This window comes from Brassica napus, chromosome C1 (assembly GCF_020379485.1).
Source record: "Brassica napus cultivar Da-Ae chromosome C1, Da-Ae, whole genome shotgun sequence".
Lineage (NCBI taxonomy): Eukaryota > Viridiplantae > Streptophyta > Magnoliopsida > Brassicales > Brassicaceae > Brassica > Brassica napus.
Genome location: NC_063444.1, coordinates 20818114 through 20837575, shown reverse-complemented (window position 1 = coordinate 20837575; position 19462 = coordinate 20818114). Strand labels below are relative to the sequence as shown.

Here is a 19462-nt window from a genome sequence, read left to right as displayed (position 1 = left end):
AATATTGATGAAGTTCAAAATGAAGACGGTGAAGCAGAGGCTACGTCGCATGGTGAAACAGAGGAAGATGAAGAAGGTGAGGAAGATCAAAGTGAAACAAGAAGATCAACTAGGATAAGGAGGACACCAGAGTATCTAAACGACTACATATGTCTTGCCGACATTGAGTGCGAGAGATTGTTGATCTTGATCAACGAGGAAGCTTGGGATATCAGTGAGGCTAAGGACTCTAAAGTTTGGATACTAGCATGCGAAGATGAGATTGTGTCCATCATAAAGAACAAGACGTGGGACTTGTTTGATCTACCCAAGGGTGCTAAGCCAATTGGACTAAAGTGGGTGTTCAAGATAAAAAAAAATCCTGATGGAAGTGTGAATAAATACAAAGCAAGGCTGGTCGTGAAAGAGTATGTCCAAAGGCATGGAGCTGATTTCGAGGAAGTCTTTGCCCCAGTTGCACGTATCGAGACAGTTCGCTTCATCATTGTGTTGGCTGCATCGAATCAATGGAAAATACATCACCTTAACGTCAAGACCGCGTTCCTTCATGGAGACCTAAAAGAAGTTGTGTATGTGAAGCAGCCGGAAGGTTTCGAGGTAAAGGGCAGTGTGGACAAAGTTTACAAGCTTAACAAGGCACTCTACGGTTTAAAGCAAGCTCCAAGAGCTTGGAATATAAAGCTTAACAAGATTCTCAGGGAGATGGGTTTTGAGAAGTGTTTTAAAGAACCTTCTCTTTATTTTAAGAAGGAGAGCGATCGTATTCTTATCATTGCGGTTTATGTCGATGATCTCTTGGTCACCGGATCTAACCTTAAGATGATACTCGAATTCAAAAAAGAGATGTCTAGAAGTTTGAGATGAGTGACCTTGGGAAGTCAACTTATTACCTCGGTATAGAAGTGCTTCAACATGAAGGTGGTATTATCTTGTGTCAGGGAAGATATGCGCAAAAGATCCTAGAAGAGGCAGGTATGGATGATTGTAATGCTTCTCAGACACCAATGGAACAAAACTTGAATATGTCGAAGGGGCTTGAAGAGAAGCGGATCAATGAGAAGAAGAATAGAGGGAGCATTGGATGCCTTCGATATCTTCTTCATACTCATCCAGATTTTTCTTTTGTTGTAGGAATTTTGAGTCGTTATATGCAGGAACCAAGAGAGTCGCATGGAGCAGTATTGAAGGGACTCTTGCGGTATTTGCGTGGGACTATGTCATATGGACTATCATACGAACACTCAACGGGTGGAAGTTTGGTAGGCTATAGTGATAGTAGTCAAAATGCTGATGAAGATGATGGTAGGAGAACAACAGGTCATGTGTTCTACTTTGAGAAGTTCCCTATTACATGGTGTTCGGCGAAGCAAGAGATTGTTGCACTATCTTCATGTGAAGCCGAGTTCATGGCAGCGACGGAAGTAGCAAAGCAAGCGATATGGCTTCAAGAACTCCTAGCTGAAGTGGTCGGAAGTGAATGCAACAAGGTAACAGTACGGATTGACAACAAATCAGCAATAGCACTTACAAAGAATCCGGTGTTTCACGGGCGAAGCAAGCATATACATAGAAGATTTCATTTTATTCATGAATGCGTTGAGAATGAGCAAGTGGAAGTTGAACATGTTTCGGGAAGTGAACAGAAAGCCGATATACTAACAAAGCCGCTGGGAAGATTGGTTTAAAGAAATGAGGAGTCTTATTAGAGTTGAAGATGTGAAGAAATTCAAGTTCAAGTTTAAGGGTGAGAATGTTGGATTAAGCTTGGAATAATTTGTGAAACAAGTTACTATTTCCTACCGAGTTATAGATTAGGAAAATAGGAAAGTTTATTATGTTTAGGAGTTATCTAAACCTAAGATGTCTAATGGTTTTAGGATTTCTATTTCTCTATATAAGAAGATACAAGGTTGTTGCATAACTCAAGATTATGTGTTTGAGAGCTTAAGGTTTTGAGTTAGTTTCGTTAAGAGATTAATAAAGAGAGTTATTCTTTATTTGCATACAATCTTTACTTGATTTATAGAAATTGATATCTCTGAACGAATTGGTTGTGATATCATGCCGAGATGATGATCGACATCAATGTCAGTGTGTTATTACCGGGATGATGCAACACCTTGTTTTGGCAACATATTGTTTCTTTAGCGCTGAGATCAGCCTTCTTTGAAGATATTTTCAGTGCAAGTTGTTGAATTCAAAATTGTGATAAAAGAATTTAAAGTGTAGGAAGAGTTTTCGTATTCGTATTGAGATCGAAACTCGGCAAATGAACACAAAAGATTTTTTTATATATTATAGTAGAACATGGTTAAAGACTGCCTACGCACCTTTTGAATAGGGATCAAACAAAATTGCAATTTATGACAAGGAAGTTTAGTCGTCAAAATCAACGTGGGTTGGGCTAGTGGTACTTGAAAGATAAAATAACCCAATACGGTCCCGGTTTCAATTCCTGTTGGCCACCTTGCCGCCTAAATTGTGCGTGTTCGGATGCAAGGCCATCCAGAAGTTAGGTATAGTTTATGAATTGACCTAGGTTTAATCCTTCTTTAAAAAAAAAAAAAAAGTTTAGTCGTCAAAAAATATTTATGAGACTTCTCGGCTTTGTGTATAAAGTTGTCAAGATTATTGTTGATGATTCTTTACACTTGAGGAGCCTCCTTATTTATATACGACTGAAGTTCATATCTTTTCTTTTTCTTTTTCTTTTTTTTTCCACACGATTTTTTTTAGTTGATTTCGTATTCTTTGCCGACTCCTATTCCAATAATAATATAATATGAAAATTCTTTCATTGAAGGAACACTATTTTTTTGTATTGTCATAGTTTGGTCTATGAATATATTTGTTTTGCATGTGTGTATTCTTCTTCTTCTTCTTTCTCTTTACTTTTTTTTTTCCGTCTGGTATTTTATTACAAGATCAAAAAAGTTACATCAGCCCAAAACAAGTTTTTGGGAAAACGAAAGGCCCATAGACAAGGCAACATAACACCCCTAGGCCTATACATGGCCCACCAACTAAACCATCCAAAAAAGAAAGTAGTTCCAGCACTGTCATCTTCTTGTCCACGTGTATTGAGAAGAAAAAATGGAAACGACACGCGTCAAGAACATCAAACACCTCCTCCAAACCACCGCCGTGAGATTCAAGCCGGAGCTTTCCATTCACCGGAGACGATCCACGCGTCAAAACTCGAAGTGCCGAGGACACGTGTTGCTTTACGGAGAACCCACCACCAATTTCCACCGACGGGGAAGTCTTTCAACTGATTCCGGTAAACCACCGGAAGTCTATCAAACGGATGATGAAGAAAGCCTCACTCAGAGCGATCTTCCCAAATATCCTAGCCGCACACCAGATCGACGCTTCAAAGAAAATTCAGTCATCTACAATCCACCCAACATCAAACAGAGATGTGAGAAGAGAGACGGTTGATCGAGTAACAAACGGAAGCGTCAACCAACGATAACCGGGAATCCCGGTGAGAAGCCACCGTCGCCATCGAGAAGAGCGCGACGCGGAAACAAAGCCGGACATCTCCGTCAAGGTGAACGCGAGCCGCCAGCAACAGATGCCGGATATACTCGTCAAACCGACTGAGATATACCGGAGTCACCAGTCACCGAAGAGGAACGACGACAGACAAAAGCTTCATCTCATCTTCTTCTCCGTGAAGGATTTTGAGGAAAGAACGAAGAAGAGAGAGAAATGAAAGGATCTTCTTTCTCTTTACTTCTATTCTACTCTCCGTCTCACAATCCTAGCTAAGATGATGACAAAACACAAATAGATAGATATAAGACCAAGTCTAGTTTATATGGGTTTTAGTTGACATAAAAAAAAAGGATATATGACCAAGTCTAACGTTTTAAAAGGGTTCTGAACAAGAATAGTATGATTACATGATCAATTCAGTCGGTCAGTCCATTTAGACTTTACGTGTGCTTGGAAACAAGTGCTTTAGATATCACTTTGAAAATGGATTTCTGAAAGATCTCCTTTGATCTTGTAATTTTTTTTTGACAAAGTTGCAATGTTTTTTCTTCGTTCCAGGAATATTAATAACTTCTTGGATGAGACAAGACAAGTTAGCCTAAACTCTTAAGCCATTGTCCATTTGAATTGTCTAAAAGATGTAAACGTAATAGTCAGCATAAAACACACTTGACCGGCGATTAAATAGGGACGAGATGTATACATCATGTGGGTGTAACACTAACACATGGTTTTCATTAAATTATGCACATATTTAATTTAGTTAGTTGTAGAGATCTACACAAATATAAAAGTCAATAGATCTACTATTTTTCATACCTGGCCTACTTACTTAAATAAACACCATCAGAAAGATTCAAGAACACACCTAACCAACAAAATACGATCATGTTTAGAGCTATGAGCACTCGGAAGATCCACGGGGGCTACAAAAAGCTCGGGGAAGAAGAACCTAGTTTGAAGAGGGTCTCGAGCGTTCCGGGTAGTGTTTATGGTAATTCAAGAAACCTGGTTCAAGAGGTGAAGAAGACGCCGATGGTGAAACCAAGCGGTGGTTCTGTTCATCCTTTGCTAAGTTTCTTCGACGTTCGTTTCCAAAAGAAGAAGAAGAAGGCAACGAAGAAGAACTTGGCGACGGCAAAACCGGAGTTTGCTAGGTATATGGAGTATTTGAAGGAAGGAGGTGTGTAGGATCCGAATTCTAACGCACCTGTTATTCATTACAAATAGTTTCGATGAAGGAAGATGAATAAAGACGTTTGTATATTGTTCTTTTAATATATTATATAATCTATGAGGAAACAAAACAACAACTAGTGATCTGGTTTAAAAGATGGATCCAACTATGGATTTGTCATGTTTTGCGAATTACTGAATTACAAAGTTTTTTTGGGGGCTAAACTGTATTAAAAAGTTGAGAGTGTTTAGTACACTTTCAATGAGTTTTCAAGAATATGATAAATACAAGATTAATGAGCTTAATATGATTAATAACATGGTTTTGATTTAAATTTTAATAAAGGTATGTTAATGAGAATGAAATTATTCGTAATTGCTTTGGATCAGTGATATCTTGCATATTTTCATTGTCTTATCCATTCACCCATGTGCATTTTGATCATATAGACTAGGATTTAGCTATGTTTAGGTTGCATTTTGTATACATGAGTCCTTATCAGGTATTGGAGTACCACATGGAGTTCTTGGAGACATTTGGGTGCATTTGGAGCTCAAAAGAGGTGATAAAGGTGATCATTGGACGAGCAGTGCATGGGAGCGACCTCACCGGAGCGACACCGTGAAGTCGCTGTGACACCCTTTCAGAGCGACTTGACCGGAGCGACACAGCGAGGTCGCTCGCGTCTCCATCACCCGGAGCGACGTGACCGGAGCGACACAGCGAGGTCGCTCGCGAAGAGCGACCCAGAGCGACGTCTCGCAGCGACCCCTCCAGGTCGCTCCCGAAGCCTGGAGCGACCTCTCGGAGCGACTACTGGAGGTCGCTGCGCGCCTTCTGATTGCTCGAATTCATTTCTACTCAAGGGCCTTTTGGTCATTTCATTATGCACGTTTTTACTTCTGAAAACCTATATTTTAAGTATTTTTTTGGCAGCCACCAGACAGATTAACTTTTGTTCTAAGAAAAACCTTTGGAAAGTTCATCTCTTGAATCATCTATGTTCATCTAGTTATTGCAATTCTGTGTTTTCCAATTCGTTGTTGTATCCCTCTGTATGATTAATCTGAAATCCAAGATGGGTTTAAGAGGAATCATGAAGAGTAGTGAGTAATCACCATTTGAATTCATGGGTTAGAAAGATTAAGGGTGATTAGGTTAGAGCTAAGATGTTTTAGAGTAGATCATTCCAAAACCTAGTAGAGTAATCATAATGCATCTTCTGAGTTAGCTTCTCAAAAGTTGATCTTTAGGCATTTCCCACCCAAAAGGTGTTCGATGAAATGCATGAAACAACTCTTCTAAGCTTTTAGCATATTTTGCCAAAGACATTTGTTGTTAGAAATGCTAAGATAGCCTTAGACCTGTTAATAATGATTGCTTCCATATTATTCAACCAAAGACATTTGTTGTTTGAAATGTGTTAGTAAATGAACATTCATCTAGACATAGAGTTTGTTTAGAATCGTGTCTAAGCTTAAGGTTGATAGTTTGATTGTTCGTTTGCCATCCTTAGTTCAAAACTTGATCACCCAAGGTCTAATTCCTATGCCCATGAGTTCTCATTTCCTTAGTTAAGAAAGTCAACTCATTTACCGTTTTTATTATTCTGAAACTGCATTAGTAATAATCATTAGTTTAGAAAACCTTTAAAATCATTGGTTGCACTTAGATTAAGTAAGTACTTGCATTCTCAGTGCTTGAAATCCCTTGGAATTGGTTCGACAATCATTTATACTACAACATTTGTCTTATGAACCTTGAAAACTCCTAATATCAAATTGGCGCCGTTGCCAAATTCTAAGTAGATTTGAACATTGAGATTTAGTCATTTGCTTGAGACTAAGTCATTTTAATTTTCTTTAGTTACTGATTCTCCTTCTTCACCTCCCTTTAATTTACAGGTGTATGAACTTGAGGAGCAGGGGTCCATCAAACCTAGTTCCAAGAGCCGCAAACATCAGAGCTTTAGAGAGAGAGTGTGCTAGAAAGAGAAGAGAAGAAGAGCAACAGTATCACTTGTAGAGATTGGATACTGATATGGGAGACATACCTCAAAATGATGCCAACAACGTTCCTCAAAACCAACAGCGAGCAGCTCGACCCATTGGCACTTATGACCGCCCCAACATTCATGGTCATAGATTGGGAATCCGAGCAACAGCTGTAGCAGCCAACAACTTTGAGATCAAATCAGGACTCCTCAACGTGATCGAGAACAACAAGTATCATGGCTTGGCTCTAGAGGACCCATTTGATCACTTGGACAGGTTCGACAGCTACTGTGCGTTGTCAAAAACCAATGGTGTGTCTGAGGATGCCTTAAAGCTGAAGTTATTCCCTTTCTCTCTGGGGGATAAGGCACGACAGTGGAAGAAGTCTCTACCAAGTGACTCAATCACCACTTGGGATGACTGCAAGAAAACTTTCTTGGAGAAGTTCTTCTCTACTTCAAGAACTGCTAAGCTGAGAAATGAGATCTCCAGTTTTCAACAGAAAGGCTTGGAAGGCTTCAGTGAAGCCTGGGAGAGATTCAAGGGCTATCAAGCTCAATGCCCACACCATGTTTTCTCTAAGGAGAGCTTGCTGAGCACATTCTACCGTGGTGCTCTGCCTAAGTACAGGGCCAGACTGGATACAGCTAGCAATGGGTTCTTCTTAGGGAGAACTGAGGAAGATGCAGAAGAGCTAGTTGACAATATGGTAAAGAGTGATGCAGTCTACAGTGGAGACCACGACAGAGGCAGTCGAACAGATGACAAGCAGATGAGGAGGGAGTTAAAGGCTCTCCAGGATAAGATTGACATTCTCATTGCTGATAAGGCCAACCAGGAGCACCTGCACTTTGTTGGTAACCCAAACAAAGAAGCCACACCTGTTGTCCAGGAAGTTGATGGTTTGGAAGGACAAGAAGAGCTGTGCTTCATCAACAACAATGGTAGCTGGTACAAGAAAGAGCCAAACTTTCAGTACAATAACTACCAACAGAGATCTTACCCCAACAACCAACAGAGTGGTTATCAGCCTCGGAACAACCAGCAAGGCAGTTATCAGCCTCAACAAAACCCTCCTCCCGGTTTCAACAACAAAGGACAACAACCTGCCCAACAACAACCTACTACTTCTACCTCTACTCCTCCAGTCAGCAGCACTGATGCCCTACTAAAACAAATCTTGGAGTCTCAGACAAGAAGTGAGAAGCATGTTGGCTATGAGTTGAAAAACCTTCACGCAAAGATTGATGGAAGCTACAATGAGCTCAACAACAAGTTCAGAACCTTGGAGAACCAGTTTGCTGCCATGAACACTCAACAAAATCGCCAACAAGGTTCTTTACCTGGAAAATCTGAGCAAAAACCCAAGGAGACCATGAAAGCTATCACCCTCAGGAGTGGTAAGAAGTTACCTCAGAAAGCTCTCACCAAGGATGCTGAGAAACAAGGTGGGTTGCCATCAACATAGATGATGAAGTGGTGATTGTTGATGAGAAAATCAATGATGAAATCTTAGAGAAGATTGTGGAAGCGAAAGGTAAAGGAAAGGTTGGGAAAGAGAAGAAAACAGTGAAAGATGGTGAAGTTGTTGCTCCAGCAAGTGAAAATTCTTTTGTTCCTCCTCCTTATGAACCCAAACTACCATTCCCTGGTAGATTCAAGAGGCAGCTGCTAGAGAAGTACAAAGCTCTATTTGAAAAACAAATGAGTGAAGTTCAAGTCACAATGCCCATCATTGATGCTTTCATGCTAATTCCTCAATATAGTAAATTCCTGAAAGATGTTGTAGCTGCAAAGAAGAAGGAGATGGAGGGCATGATGATTCTCACTCATGAGTGCAGTGCCATCATCCAGAGGCTTGTTGTTCCAAAGAAGCTAGAAGATCCAGGATGCTTCACATTACCTTGTGCTCTTGGACCTATGGTATTTGATAGATGTCTCTGCGATTTGGGAGCTAGTGTCAGCTTGATGCCTTTATCTGTTGCTAAGAAGCTTGGTTTCACTCAGTACAAGAAGTGTAGACTGTCTCTGGTATTGGCTGATCGTTCAGTGAAGTACCCGGTGGGTATCTTGGAGGACCTCCCCGTTATGGTTGGAAAATATGAGATCCCTACAGACTTTGTGGTGCTTGAGATGGGTGAGGAAGCTGCAGATCCTTTAATCCTTGGAAGGCCTTTCTTAGCTACAGCAGGAGCAATTGTTAATGTGAAAGAGGGCAAGATTGATCTCCACTTGGGTAAAGGGCATGTTCTTCACTTTGACATCAAGGAGGTAATGAAGAAACCAACAGTTCAAGGGCAAGTTTTCTACATTGAAGAGATGGATGCCCTTGCTGATGAGCTCCTTGAAGAATTGTCAATAGAAGACCCTCTACAGCATGCTTTGACGATAGAGAGGCCAGCTGAAGTGATTCAGAACCTGGAGAGTGCTGCCTATGGGATGATGTTGGATTCACACAGAGGATTTGGTAGTAAGGATCAGTATGAGGAGCTGCCTCAAATTGCCCATCTAGAAGCCTCGGTCATTCAACAAGGGGACACCCAGCAACACGACTGGAGCAAGCTTAAGGAGCCTAAGGTGGAGCTTAAACCTCTCCCCAATGGTGTAAGGTATGCATTTCTTGGTCCTAATGGAACTTATCCAGTCATTGTGAGTAGTGAACTTACTGAAACTGAGCTATCTGAACTTTTGAAAACACTTAAAAGATTTAGAAAAGCAATAGGTTACTCACTTGATGACATCAAGGGAATATCACCCTCTTTGTGTATGCATAGGATACATCTTGAGGATGAATCAATGACTTCTATCGAGCATCAAAGAAGGTTAAATCCTAACCTGAAGGATGTTGTAAAGAAAGAGATTCTTAAACTCTTAGATGCTGGTGTTATCTACCCAATCTCAGATTCTAAATGAGTATCTCCTGTGCATGTTGTGCCAAAAAGGGTGGTATAACTGTGATTAAAAATGACAAGAATGAATTGATACCAACAAGAACAGTCACTGGGCATAGGATGTGTATTGATTATCGCAAACTGAACTCTGCATCTAGAAAAGATCATTTTCCACTTCCATTTATTGATCAGATGCTTGAGAGACTTGCAAATCATCCATTCTATTGTTTTCTTGATGGATATTCAGGATTCTTCCAGATCCCCATACATCCCAATGATCAGGAGAAAACAACATTCACATGTCCTTATGGTACCTTCGCATATCGAAGAATGCCATTTGGTCTATGTAATGCTCCAGCCACCTTTCAAAGGTGCATGATGTCGATCTTTTCTGATCTGATTGAGGATGTTGTGGAGGTGTTCATGGATGATTTCTCTGTCTATGGATCTTCGTTTTCTGCTTGTTTGTCAAATTTGTGCAGGGTCCTACAGAGATGTGAAGACACCAACCTTGTGCTGAACTGGGAGAAGTGTCACTTCATGGTCAAAGAAGGGATTGTGCTGGGGCACAAGATTTCAGAGAAGGGGATTGAGGTGGATAAGGCCAAAATCGATGTTATGGTTGGTTTGCCCCCACCAAAGACAGTGAAAGACATCCGAAGTTTTCTTGGTCATGCTGGGTTTTACAGGAGATTCATAAAGGACTTCTCCATGATCACTAGACCATTGACCAGGCTGCTGTGCAAAGAAGCCACCTTCAGCTTTGATGTGGAGTGTCTAGAAGCCTTCAAGAAGCTGAAAGGTGAACTCATCAGTGCTCCAATTGTCCAGCCACCTAATTGGGATCTCCCCTTTGAGATCATGTGTGATGCTAGTGATTATGCTGTGGGAGCTGTTTTGGGGCAGAAGAAAGATGGCAAGACCCATGTGATCTACTACGCGAGCCAAACCCTGAATGATGCTCAGATGAGATATGCCACAACAGAGAAGGAGATGCTAGCCATTGTCTTTGCCTTTGAGAAGTTCAGAAGCTACTTGGTGGGATCTAAAGTCATTGTCTACACAGATCATGCTGCGTTGAGACACCTTTTGGCGAAGAAGGATGCAAAGCCCAGGCTCTTGAGATGGATTCTTTTGCTGCAAGAGTTTGATTTAGAGATCAAGGACAAGCCAGGAGTTGAGAATGGTGTAGCTGATCACTTGTCCAGGCTGAGAGTGGAGTGTGGCATTCCCATTGATGAAGGACTCCCTGAGGAACAGATCATGGCTATTGGAGCAGTGATAGCAGTTTGTGAGACTGGAAGGAAGCTTGAAGAAGTCAAGGCAACAGAAGAGAAAGAACCTTGGTATGCTGATTTGGTGAATTACCTAGCCACAGGAAAAGAGCCTTTGAATCTTGTGGGTTATGCCAAGAAGAAGTTCTACAAGGATGTGAAGAGATACTACTGGGATGAGCCCTACCTCTACATTCTCTGCAAAGATCAACTTTATAGGAGAGTGGTTGCTAATGAGGAGATTGATGGGATCCTTACACAGTGTCATGGATCATCTTATGGAGGCCACTTTGCTACCTTCAAGACTGTTGCTAAGGTGTTACAAGCTGGATTCTGGTGGCCACACATGTTCAAGGACACACAAGACTTTGTTTCAAGGTGTGATTCATGCCAAAGGAGGGGAAACATCACCAAGAGGAATGAGATGCCTCAGAATCCAATCCTTGAAGTTGAAGTGTTTGATGTGTGGGGTATTGACTTCATGGGGCCATTTCCATCATCACATGGCAACAAGTACATCCTGGTAGCTGTTGATTATGTCTCAAAATGGGTGGAAGCTATTGCAAGTCCCACCAATGATGCAAGAGTGGTAATCAAGATGTTCAAGAGCACCATCTTTCCAAGGTTCGGAGTTCCAAGAGTTGTAATCAGTGATGGAGGGTCTCATTTCATCAACAAACTGCTTGAGGGACTTCTCAGGAAGAACGGTGTTAAGCACAAGGTTGCAACTCCTTACCATCCTCAAAAAAGTGGACAAGTTGAGATTTCTAACAGAGAGATCAAGTCCATTCTGGAGAAGATTGTGGGGATTACAAGGAAGGATTGGTCAGTTAAGCTTGATGATGCGCTTTGGGCTTACAGGACAGCTTACAAGACACCTCTGGGGACCACACCTTTCAACCTATTGTACGGGAAAGCTTGCCATCTACCAGTGGAGCTTGAGTACAAGGCACTTTGGGCAGTAAAGTTGCTGAACTTTGACATCAAGAGTGCCAAGGAGAAAGGCTTTTTCAGCTACATGAGCTTGATGAGATAAGAATGGATGCCTTCGAAAACTCAAGGATCTACAAAGAGAAGACTAAATCTTTCCATGACAAGAATATCCTAAAGAGAGAGTTTAAAGAAGGAGATCAAGTTCTTCTCTACAACTCAAGACTGAAGTTGTTTCCAGGAAAGCTTAAGTCAAGGTGGTCCGGCCCTTTCAAGGTCAAAGAGGTTAAGCCATATGGAGCAATAGTTTTGTGGAGTACTGATGGAAGAGACTTCACAGTCAATGGGCAAAGGGTTAAGCTCTACATGGCGGATGCACCTGAGGAAGATGGAGTTTCAACTCCACTGTCTGATCCTACCCCAGCCTAGTCCAAAAGGAGGCAAAGTCAAGCTAGAGACTTAAAACAAGCTCACTTGGGAGGAAGTCCCATGCGTATCCTTGTACATATTGCATTGGTATTTTCATTTTCATCATATTTCATAAAAAAAAAGAAGGGAAAGTGTTGAAGTAGTGTTCATATGGTTCATCGATCCGGTCAAGGCAAGGACTCGAGCGTGGGAGTGAGGTTCCGCAGCGACGCCATGAGGTCGCTCCAGCTGGGAGCGACGTGATCAGAGCGACTGGTCCAAGTCGCTCGCATATTCGGTGTCCGGAGCTCGAGAGTCGCTCTGGGAGCGACGTCTCGCAGCGACCACGTGAGGTCGCTCGCGTTTTCTGTCGCTGGCTGCGACGTGATCAGAGCGACTGGTCCAAGTCGCTCGCATATTTGGTGTTCAGAGCTCGAGAGTCGCTCTGGGAGCGACGTCTCGCAGCGACCACGTGAGGTCGCTCGCGTTTTCTATCGCTGGGAGCGACGTGATCAGAGCGACTCGGCTAAGTCGCTCGCATTTTCTGTCTCCGAGGCTCGAGAATCGCTCTCAGAGCGACGTCTCACAGCGACCACGTGAGGTCGCTCGCGTTTTCTGTCGCAGAAAGCGACGTGACGCAGCGACCACGTGAGGTCGCTCGCGTTTACTGCGACACGGAGAGACCCATCAGAGCGACCACTCCAGGTCGCTCCCGAGCCGGTCCAGGTAAGTCCCTCTTCGATTTTGTCCGGTTTAATTCGAGTTAACCAGCCCTAAACCTAACCGGACGACCCTAGAACTACCCATACCCACGACCTTCATCTCTTTCACTCTCCCTTCCTCTCACAAACACTCATAATCTCTCAAACAAACCCACACCAAAAATCTCCTAACTTTCTCAAATCTCACCCAAATCTCCTAGTTCTTGTTTCTAAATTTAAGCTTTCGCCCCAACAGTCTATTCCTCACCACCCATTCCCCATTTCCTTCCATCCAAAGCAAGGTATTGTGTTTTTTAATTCATATTCGTAGGTCCATGAACCCTAGAATTTGAAAATCGAAATTTGGTCATTTTCTTGCTTGATTGTGGTAAAATAGACTAGGGAAAGCTTATATATCAAGTTGGGTTGTTGAATTGATGGTGGAACTGAGCTTAATTTGAACTTTGGCAAAATTAGGGTTCATGGATTTGGGGCTTTTCGAAATTGATCCTAATTGAGTGTGTTCGTGGGTGAGTTAGTATGTTAAGGTGTTGAAAGGTTTGATTAGAGAACCCTCTCATTCTAGAATTACTTTGATTATTGAATTTTACTTGTCTTGTAATTTTCACATGATGAAAAGATTGAGAATTGTGATTCTTTACGTTGCTTCTTGAAGTTTACATTTGCAAAGTCAATCGACTTATCCCTTTCCAAGTTTTGTATTTCTCAGGTACAATGGTTAAGAAAACTAAAGGAAAGTCGGATGCTGAGAGGCAAGAACCTGAAAGTCAAGAGTCTTCGTTGAGAGGAAAGGCTTTAGCCTCGGAACGAGCTGGTTCTGGGACACAAAGGACTTCTCGACAGAAAACCATGGCTGCGAAGAAGGCAAAGGAGCAAGAGAAGAGGGCAGGAAAGAGTATGGCAGTTGCCACAGATGAGGAAAGTGGCGATGAAAGTGCAGATGAGCAGGCTCCTACAAAGAGGGCCAAGATGTCCAAGGGGAAAGAGGTTGCTGAGGATAGAGACAGGGCGAAAACTCCATCTGAGGAACAGCTGTATCACCATTTGTTGAATGGGGTAACTTGGACTCCGACCAGATTCGCTGACCTTGATTTGCTGAAGGAGGTGGGTCTCGATTCTGATATTGAGGCAATGCTGGGGCACCTGAAGATGCCCAAACTCCTCACCATGGCCTACCCCACCTACCGAGATGTCTCCTGTCAGTTCTTGTCTTCCCTTGAGGTCACTTACCATGACGATCCGCACGTGAGGCAAGGATGGGGCAAAATAAAGTTCAAGGTCAATGGGAGAGAGTACAACATGAACTTCAAAGACATTGGGAGAGTCATGGGTTTCCAAGACTTGGCAGACTACTCCCTTCCCAAGTGTGAAAACCTTCCCACTCAGCTTTGGAAGTTAATCACTGGAAACAAACACTCTACCGGGGCTGACAAGAACTCACATATCCGGCACCCGTCTGTATGCTACCTCCATAGGATGCTCGTCCATGCATTCTACCCATGGAAGCAAGCTGGTAGTGTCACCGAGGAAGACATGCGACTGCTCTGCCCGGCTATCCGCCCCTACTCCCCACCTGGAACGTTGCCCCTTCCAAGCAACGACATCTATGCATCCTTCGGGATGGTCAGTTTCTTCGTGAATCATCTCGAGCACTACAGAGACTGGGCATGGTACACAACTGATTCGCAACCAAAGGTTGGGATAGGCGGGATGATCACGCCACTGCTCCAATTTCTGAATGTTCCTTTGGGAAGGGACGCAGTAGGGCCTAAGTTCATCGATGGCACTTACTTGAGGATTGCCACCTATTTCAGTGGGATGTATGGGAAGGACTACGTCTACCACTACTACTTGCAGGGCAAGCCAGTCGAAGTGGTTCTTCCAGACCAGAGACTGACGAGCATAGAGAGATCTGGAGCTATCAGCTTCAACTTATTCCAAGAAGACTTTCTTGGAGAACACGGGTCTCTCGGTCCCATTGCTGCACCAAGGAAAAGGAGTGTTCCGACGAGATATGACTTCACAAAACCTCCTAGGGAAGAATCTGTACCCATCTATGGACCCCCACGCTACTACTTCAAGCCACATGATGGAGTTCTTTCCCCTGGTGCGCTTCGTGATGCTCATGACCACATTAGCAGACTTCAGCGATAGAACAAGTGATATCTTGCATATTTACATTGTCTTATTCATTTATTCATGTGCATTTTCATCATATAGATTAGGGTTTAGCCATGTCTAGGTTGCATTTTGCATACATATGTCTCTATTAGGTATTGGAGTACCACATGGAGTTCCTGGAGACATTTGGGCGCATTTGGAGCTCAAAAGAAGTGTTTAAAGCGATCAACGGACGAGCAGCGCACCGGAGCGACCTCACCGGAGCGACGCCGTGAAGTCGCTGTGACACACATCCCGGAGCGACCTGGCCAGAGCGACGCTCCGAGGTCGCTTGCGTCTCCATGGCGAGACGACACAAAACGAAGCCGGGAGCGACGTCTTCAGAGCGATACAGCGAGGTCGCTCGCGACGAGACGACCCGGGAGCGATGTCTTCGGAGCGACACAGCCAGGTCGCTCGCGAAGAAACGACCCGGGAGCGACGTCTTGCAGCGACGTGCCGAGGTCGCTCCGCATCTATTTGTTTGGCGAATTCATGATTTCTCAAGGGCCTTTTGGTCATTTCATTATGCACGCTTTTACTTTTCAAAAACCTATGTTTTAAGTACCTTGGGAAGCCACCCAGAAAAACAATCTCTTTTCCAGAGAACAACTAGTAAAACTTCTTTTGATTCAGATTTGATTGTTTTCATCTTGTGTTCTTGTTGATTTCTTATCTATTTCTCTACATGATTAATCTGAAATCCACCATGGGGTTAAGAGGAATCATGGAGATTAGTGAGTAATCATCTTTTGAATTCATGGGTTAGGGAGATCAAGGGTGATTAGGTTAGTTCTAGGATGTTTTAGTGTAGATCATTCTTGTTCCTTGCTAGTAGAGTATTCATAATGCATCTTATGAGTTGGTCACTCAAAAGTTGATCTTTAGACATTTCCCACCCACAAGGTGTTTGATGAAATGCCTGAGACAACTCTCCTAAGCTTTTAACATACTTTACCAAAGACATTTGTTGTTAAAGGTGTTAAGATAGCCAATAGACCTGTTAGTAATGATTGCTTTCATATTATTCAACCAAAGATATTTGATGTTTGAGATATGTTAGTAAATGAAGATTCATCTAGACATAGAGTTTGTTTAAGATTGTGTCTAAGTTTAAGGTTGATAGTTTGATTGATCTTTTGCCATCCTTAGTTCGAAACTTGATCACCCAAGGTCTAATCCCTATGCCCATGAGTTCTCTTTTCCCTTGGTAAAGAAAGTCATTTCATTTATCATTAACCATTAGTTTAAAAACCATCTAAATTATTGGTTGCACTTAGATTAAGTGAGTACTTGCATTCTCAGTGCTTTGATATCCCTCAGAACTGGTTCGACATTCACTATACTACAAAATTTGTCTTAGGAGCCTTGAAAACTCCGAACATCAAATTGGTGCCGTTGCCAAATTCTGAGTAGATTTAAACATTGAGATTTAGTCACTTGCTTGAGACTAAGTCATTTTGATATTATTTTGTTACTGATTCTTCTTCTTCACCTACCTTTCACTTTCAGGTGTATGAATTTGAGGAGCAGGGGTCCATCAAACCTAGTTCCAATAGTATCAGACATCAGAGCTTTTGAGAGGGAGTGTTCTAGAGCTAGAAGAGAAGAAGAACAACAAGCCCACTTGCAGAGATTCGATATTGATATGGAAAATCAACCGCAAGGGGCAGAACACCAACCGCGGGCAGCTCGACCCATTGGTACTTATGACCGGCCCAACATTCATGGTCATAGACTAGGAATCCGAGCACCAGCTGTGGCAGCCAACAACTTTGAGGTCAAGTCAGGACTCCTCAACGTGATCGAGAACAACAAGTATCATGGCTTGGCTCTAGAGGACCCATTTGAACACTTGGACAAGTTCGACAGCTACTGTGGGTTGTCAAAAACCAATGGTGTGTCCGAAGATGCCTTAAAGCTCAAGCTATTCCCTTTCTCTTTGGGGGATAAGGCACGTCAGTGGGAGAAGTCTCTACCCAGCGACTCTGTCACCACTTGGGATGATTGCAAGAGAGCATTCTTGGAGAAGTTCTTCTCTACTTCAAGAACTGCTAAGCTGAGAAATGAGATTTCCAGCTTTCATTAGAAGAACTTGGAAGGCTTCAGTGAAGCCTGGGAGAGATTCAAGGGCTACCACTCAATGCCCACACCATGGTTTCTCTAAGGAGAGCTTGCTGAGCACATTCTACCGTGGTGCTCTTCCTAAGTACAGGGCCAGACTGGATACAGCTAGCAATGGGTTCTTCTTGGGGAGAACTGAGGAAGATGCAGAGGAGCTGGTTGACAACATGGTAAAGAGTGATGCAGTCTACAGTGGAGACCACGACAGAGGCAGTCGAACAAATGATAAGCAGACGAGGAAGGAGTTGAAAGCTCTACAGGATAAGATAGACATCCTCCTTGCTGATAAAGCCACACAAGAGCAGCTGCACTTTGTTGGTAACCCAAGCCAAGAGACACCACCTGTTGTCCATGAGGCTGAGGGTTTGGAAGGTCAGGAAGAGCTGTGCTTCATCAACAACAATGGTAGCTGGTACAAAAAAGAGCCCAACTTTCAGTACAACAACCACCAACAGAAATCCTATCCCAACAACCAACAGAGTGGTTATCCGCCTCGAAACAACCAGCAAGGCAGCTATCAACCTCAGCAAAACCCCTCATCTAGTTCATCTGCTCCTCAAGAGAGTAGCACTGACACCCTGCTGAAACAAATCTTGGAGTCTCAGACTAGAAGTGAGAAGCATGTTGGTTATGAGTTGAAGAACCTTCATTCCAAGATTGATGGGAGCTACAATGAGCTCAACAACAAGTTCTAACATCTTGCTTCTACAGTCAATAATTTAGAGAATCAGTTTGCTTCCATGAACACTCACCAGACTCGCCAGCAAGGATCTCTACCTGGAAAATCTGACCAAAACCCCAAGGAGGCCAAAGCTATCACCCTTAGGAGTGGTAAGCAGTTACCTCCTACAACCCTCACCAGGGATGCTGAGAAACTAGGTGAGGAGGTGGCCATCAACTTAGATGATGAAGTGGTGATTGTTGATGAGAAAATCAATGATGAAATCTTGGAGAAGATTGTGGAAGCCAAAGGTAAAGGAAAGATGGGGGAAGAGAAGAAAACAGTGAAAGATGGTGAAGTTCTTGCTCCAGCAAGTGAGAATTCTTTTGTTCCTCCTCCCTGTGAAAATAAACTACCATTCCCTGGTAGATTCAAGAGGCAGCTGCTAGAGAAGTACAAGGCTTTGTTTGAGAAGCAAATGAGTGAAGCTCAGGTTGCAATGCCCATCATCGATGCTTTCATGCTGATTCCTCAATACAACAAGTTCCTGAAAGATGTTGTAGCTGCAAAGAAGAAGGAAATGGAAAGCATGATGATTCTTACCCATGAGTGAAGTGCCATCATCCAGAGGCTTGATGTTCCAGAGAAGTTAGAGGATCCAGGATGCTTCACACTACCTTGTGCTCTTGGACCTATGGTATTTGAGAAATGTTTGTGTGATTTTGGAGCTAGTGTCAGCGTGATGCCTTTGTCTGTTGCAAAGAAGCTTGGATTCACTCAGTACAAGAAGTGTAGACTCTCTCTGGTGTTAGCTGATCGTTCAGTGAAGTACCCTGTGGGCATCTTAGAGGACCTACCTGTGAAGATTGGAAGGTATGAGATACCTACAGATTTTGTGGTGCTTGAGATGGGTGAGGAGGCTCAAGACCCATTGATTCTTGGAAGGCCATTCTTAGCTACAGCAGGAGCAATTGTTAAGGTGAAAGAGGGCACGATTGATCTCCATTTGGGTAAAGGGCATGTTCTCCACTTTGACATCAAGGAGAAAATGAAGAAACCAACTGTGTTCGGGCAAGCCTTCTACATTGAAGAGATGGGCACACCTGCTGATGAGCACCTTGAAGAGTTACCACCTGAGGACGACGAGGAGGGAGCATCTCCCTCTACTCATTCCCCATAGAAGGTAACCCACTACTTTCCCTTGTATATACCATTTCGTTTTTGCATATTAGTTTTTTCTTTTTGGGTATCTCTCTCTCCTTGACAACACAGGGACTGTGTCATTTAAGTTTGGGGGAGGTACCAAGTATTTGATCACGTTTGCTTTGATGATTTTGAGTATCATGCATTGCATTATACATATATATTTGCATAAAAAAATCATTTAGTTTGCATCATTTGCATTTCTAGGAGAGTCTAGAGCATATAGGTTGCATTTACTTGCATTGGGAGCAATGATTTGAAATGCCTTGTAAAGAACATTACTTTGCACCTGAGTAGCTTATGCACCTCTCAAAAAGACTTGTATGCTTCGAGCCTTGAAAACTCTTCCTGAAACTTGTTGATTGCTGAAACTCACTCTTTGAAGCCAACTACAACCTTATTTGAACTGAACGAACT

The 19462-nt window shown here is 42.8% G+C and overlaps 1 protein-coding gene and 2 non-coding genes across 3 annotated transcripts; 1 reads left to right on the top strand and 2 right to left on the bottom strand.

Annotated features, from left to right (window-relative positions):
- Positions 1-4309: 4309 nt before the first annotated feature.
- Positions 4310-4983, top strand: BNAC01G23780D. Its single transcript, XM_013814571.3, has one exon. The coding sequence runs from the start codon at positions 4390-4392 to the stop codon at positions 4690-4692; it is 303 nt and encodes a 100-aa protein (XP_013670025.1). The 5' UTR covers positions 4310-4389; the 3' UTR covers positions 4693-4983.
- Positions 4984-7141: 2158 nt separating this feature from the next.
- LOC125581049 lies at positions 7142-7248 on the bottom strand. The gene has a single exon (XR_007318760.1). It is a non-coding gene; the product is annotated as a small nucleolar RNA R71 (small nucleolar RNA).
- Positions 7249-17113: 9865 nt separating this feature from the next.
- On the bottom strand, positions 17114-17218 carry LOC125581066. The gene has a single exon (XR_007318777.1). It is a non-coding gene; the product is annotated as a small nucleolar RNA R71 (small nucleolar RNA).
- Positions 17219-19462: the final 2244 nt, after the last annotated feature.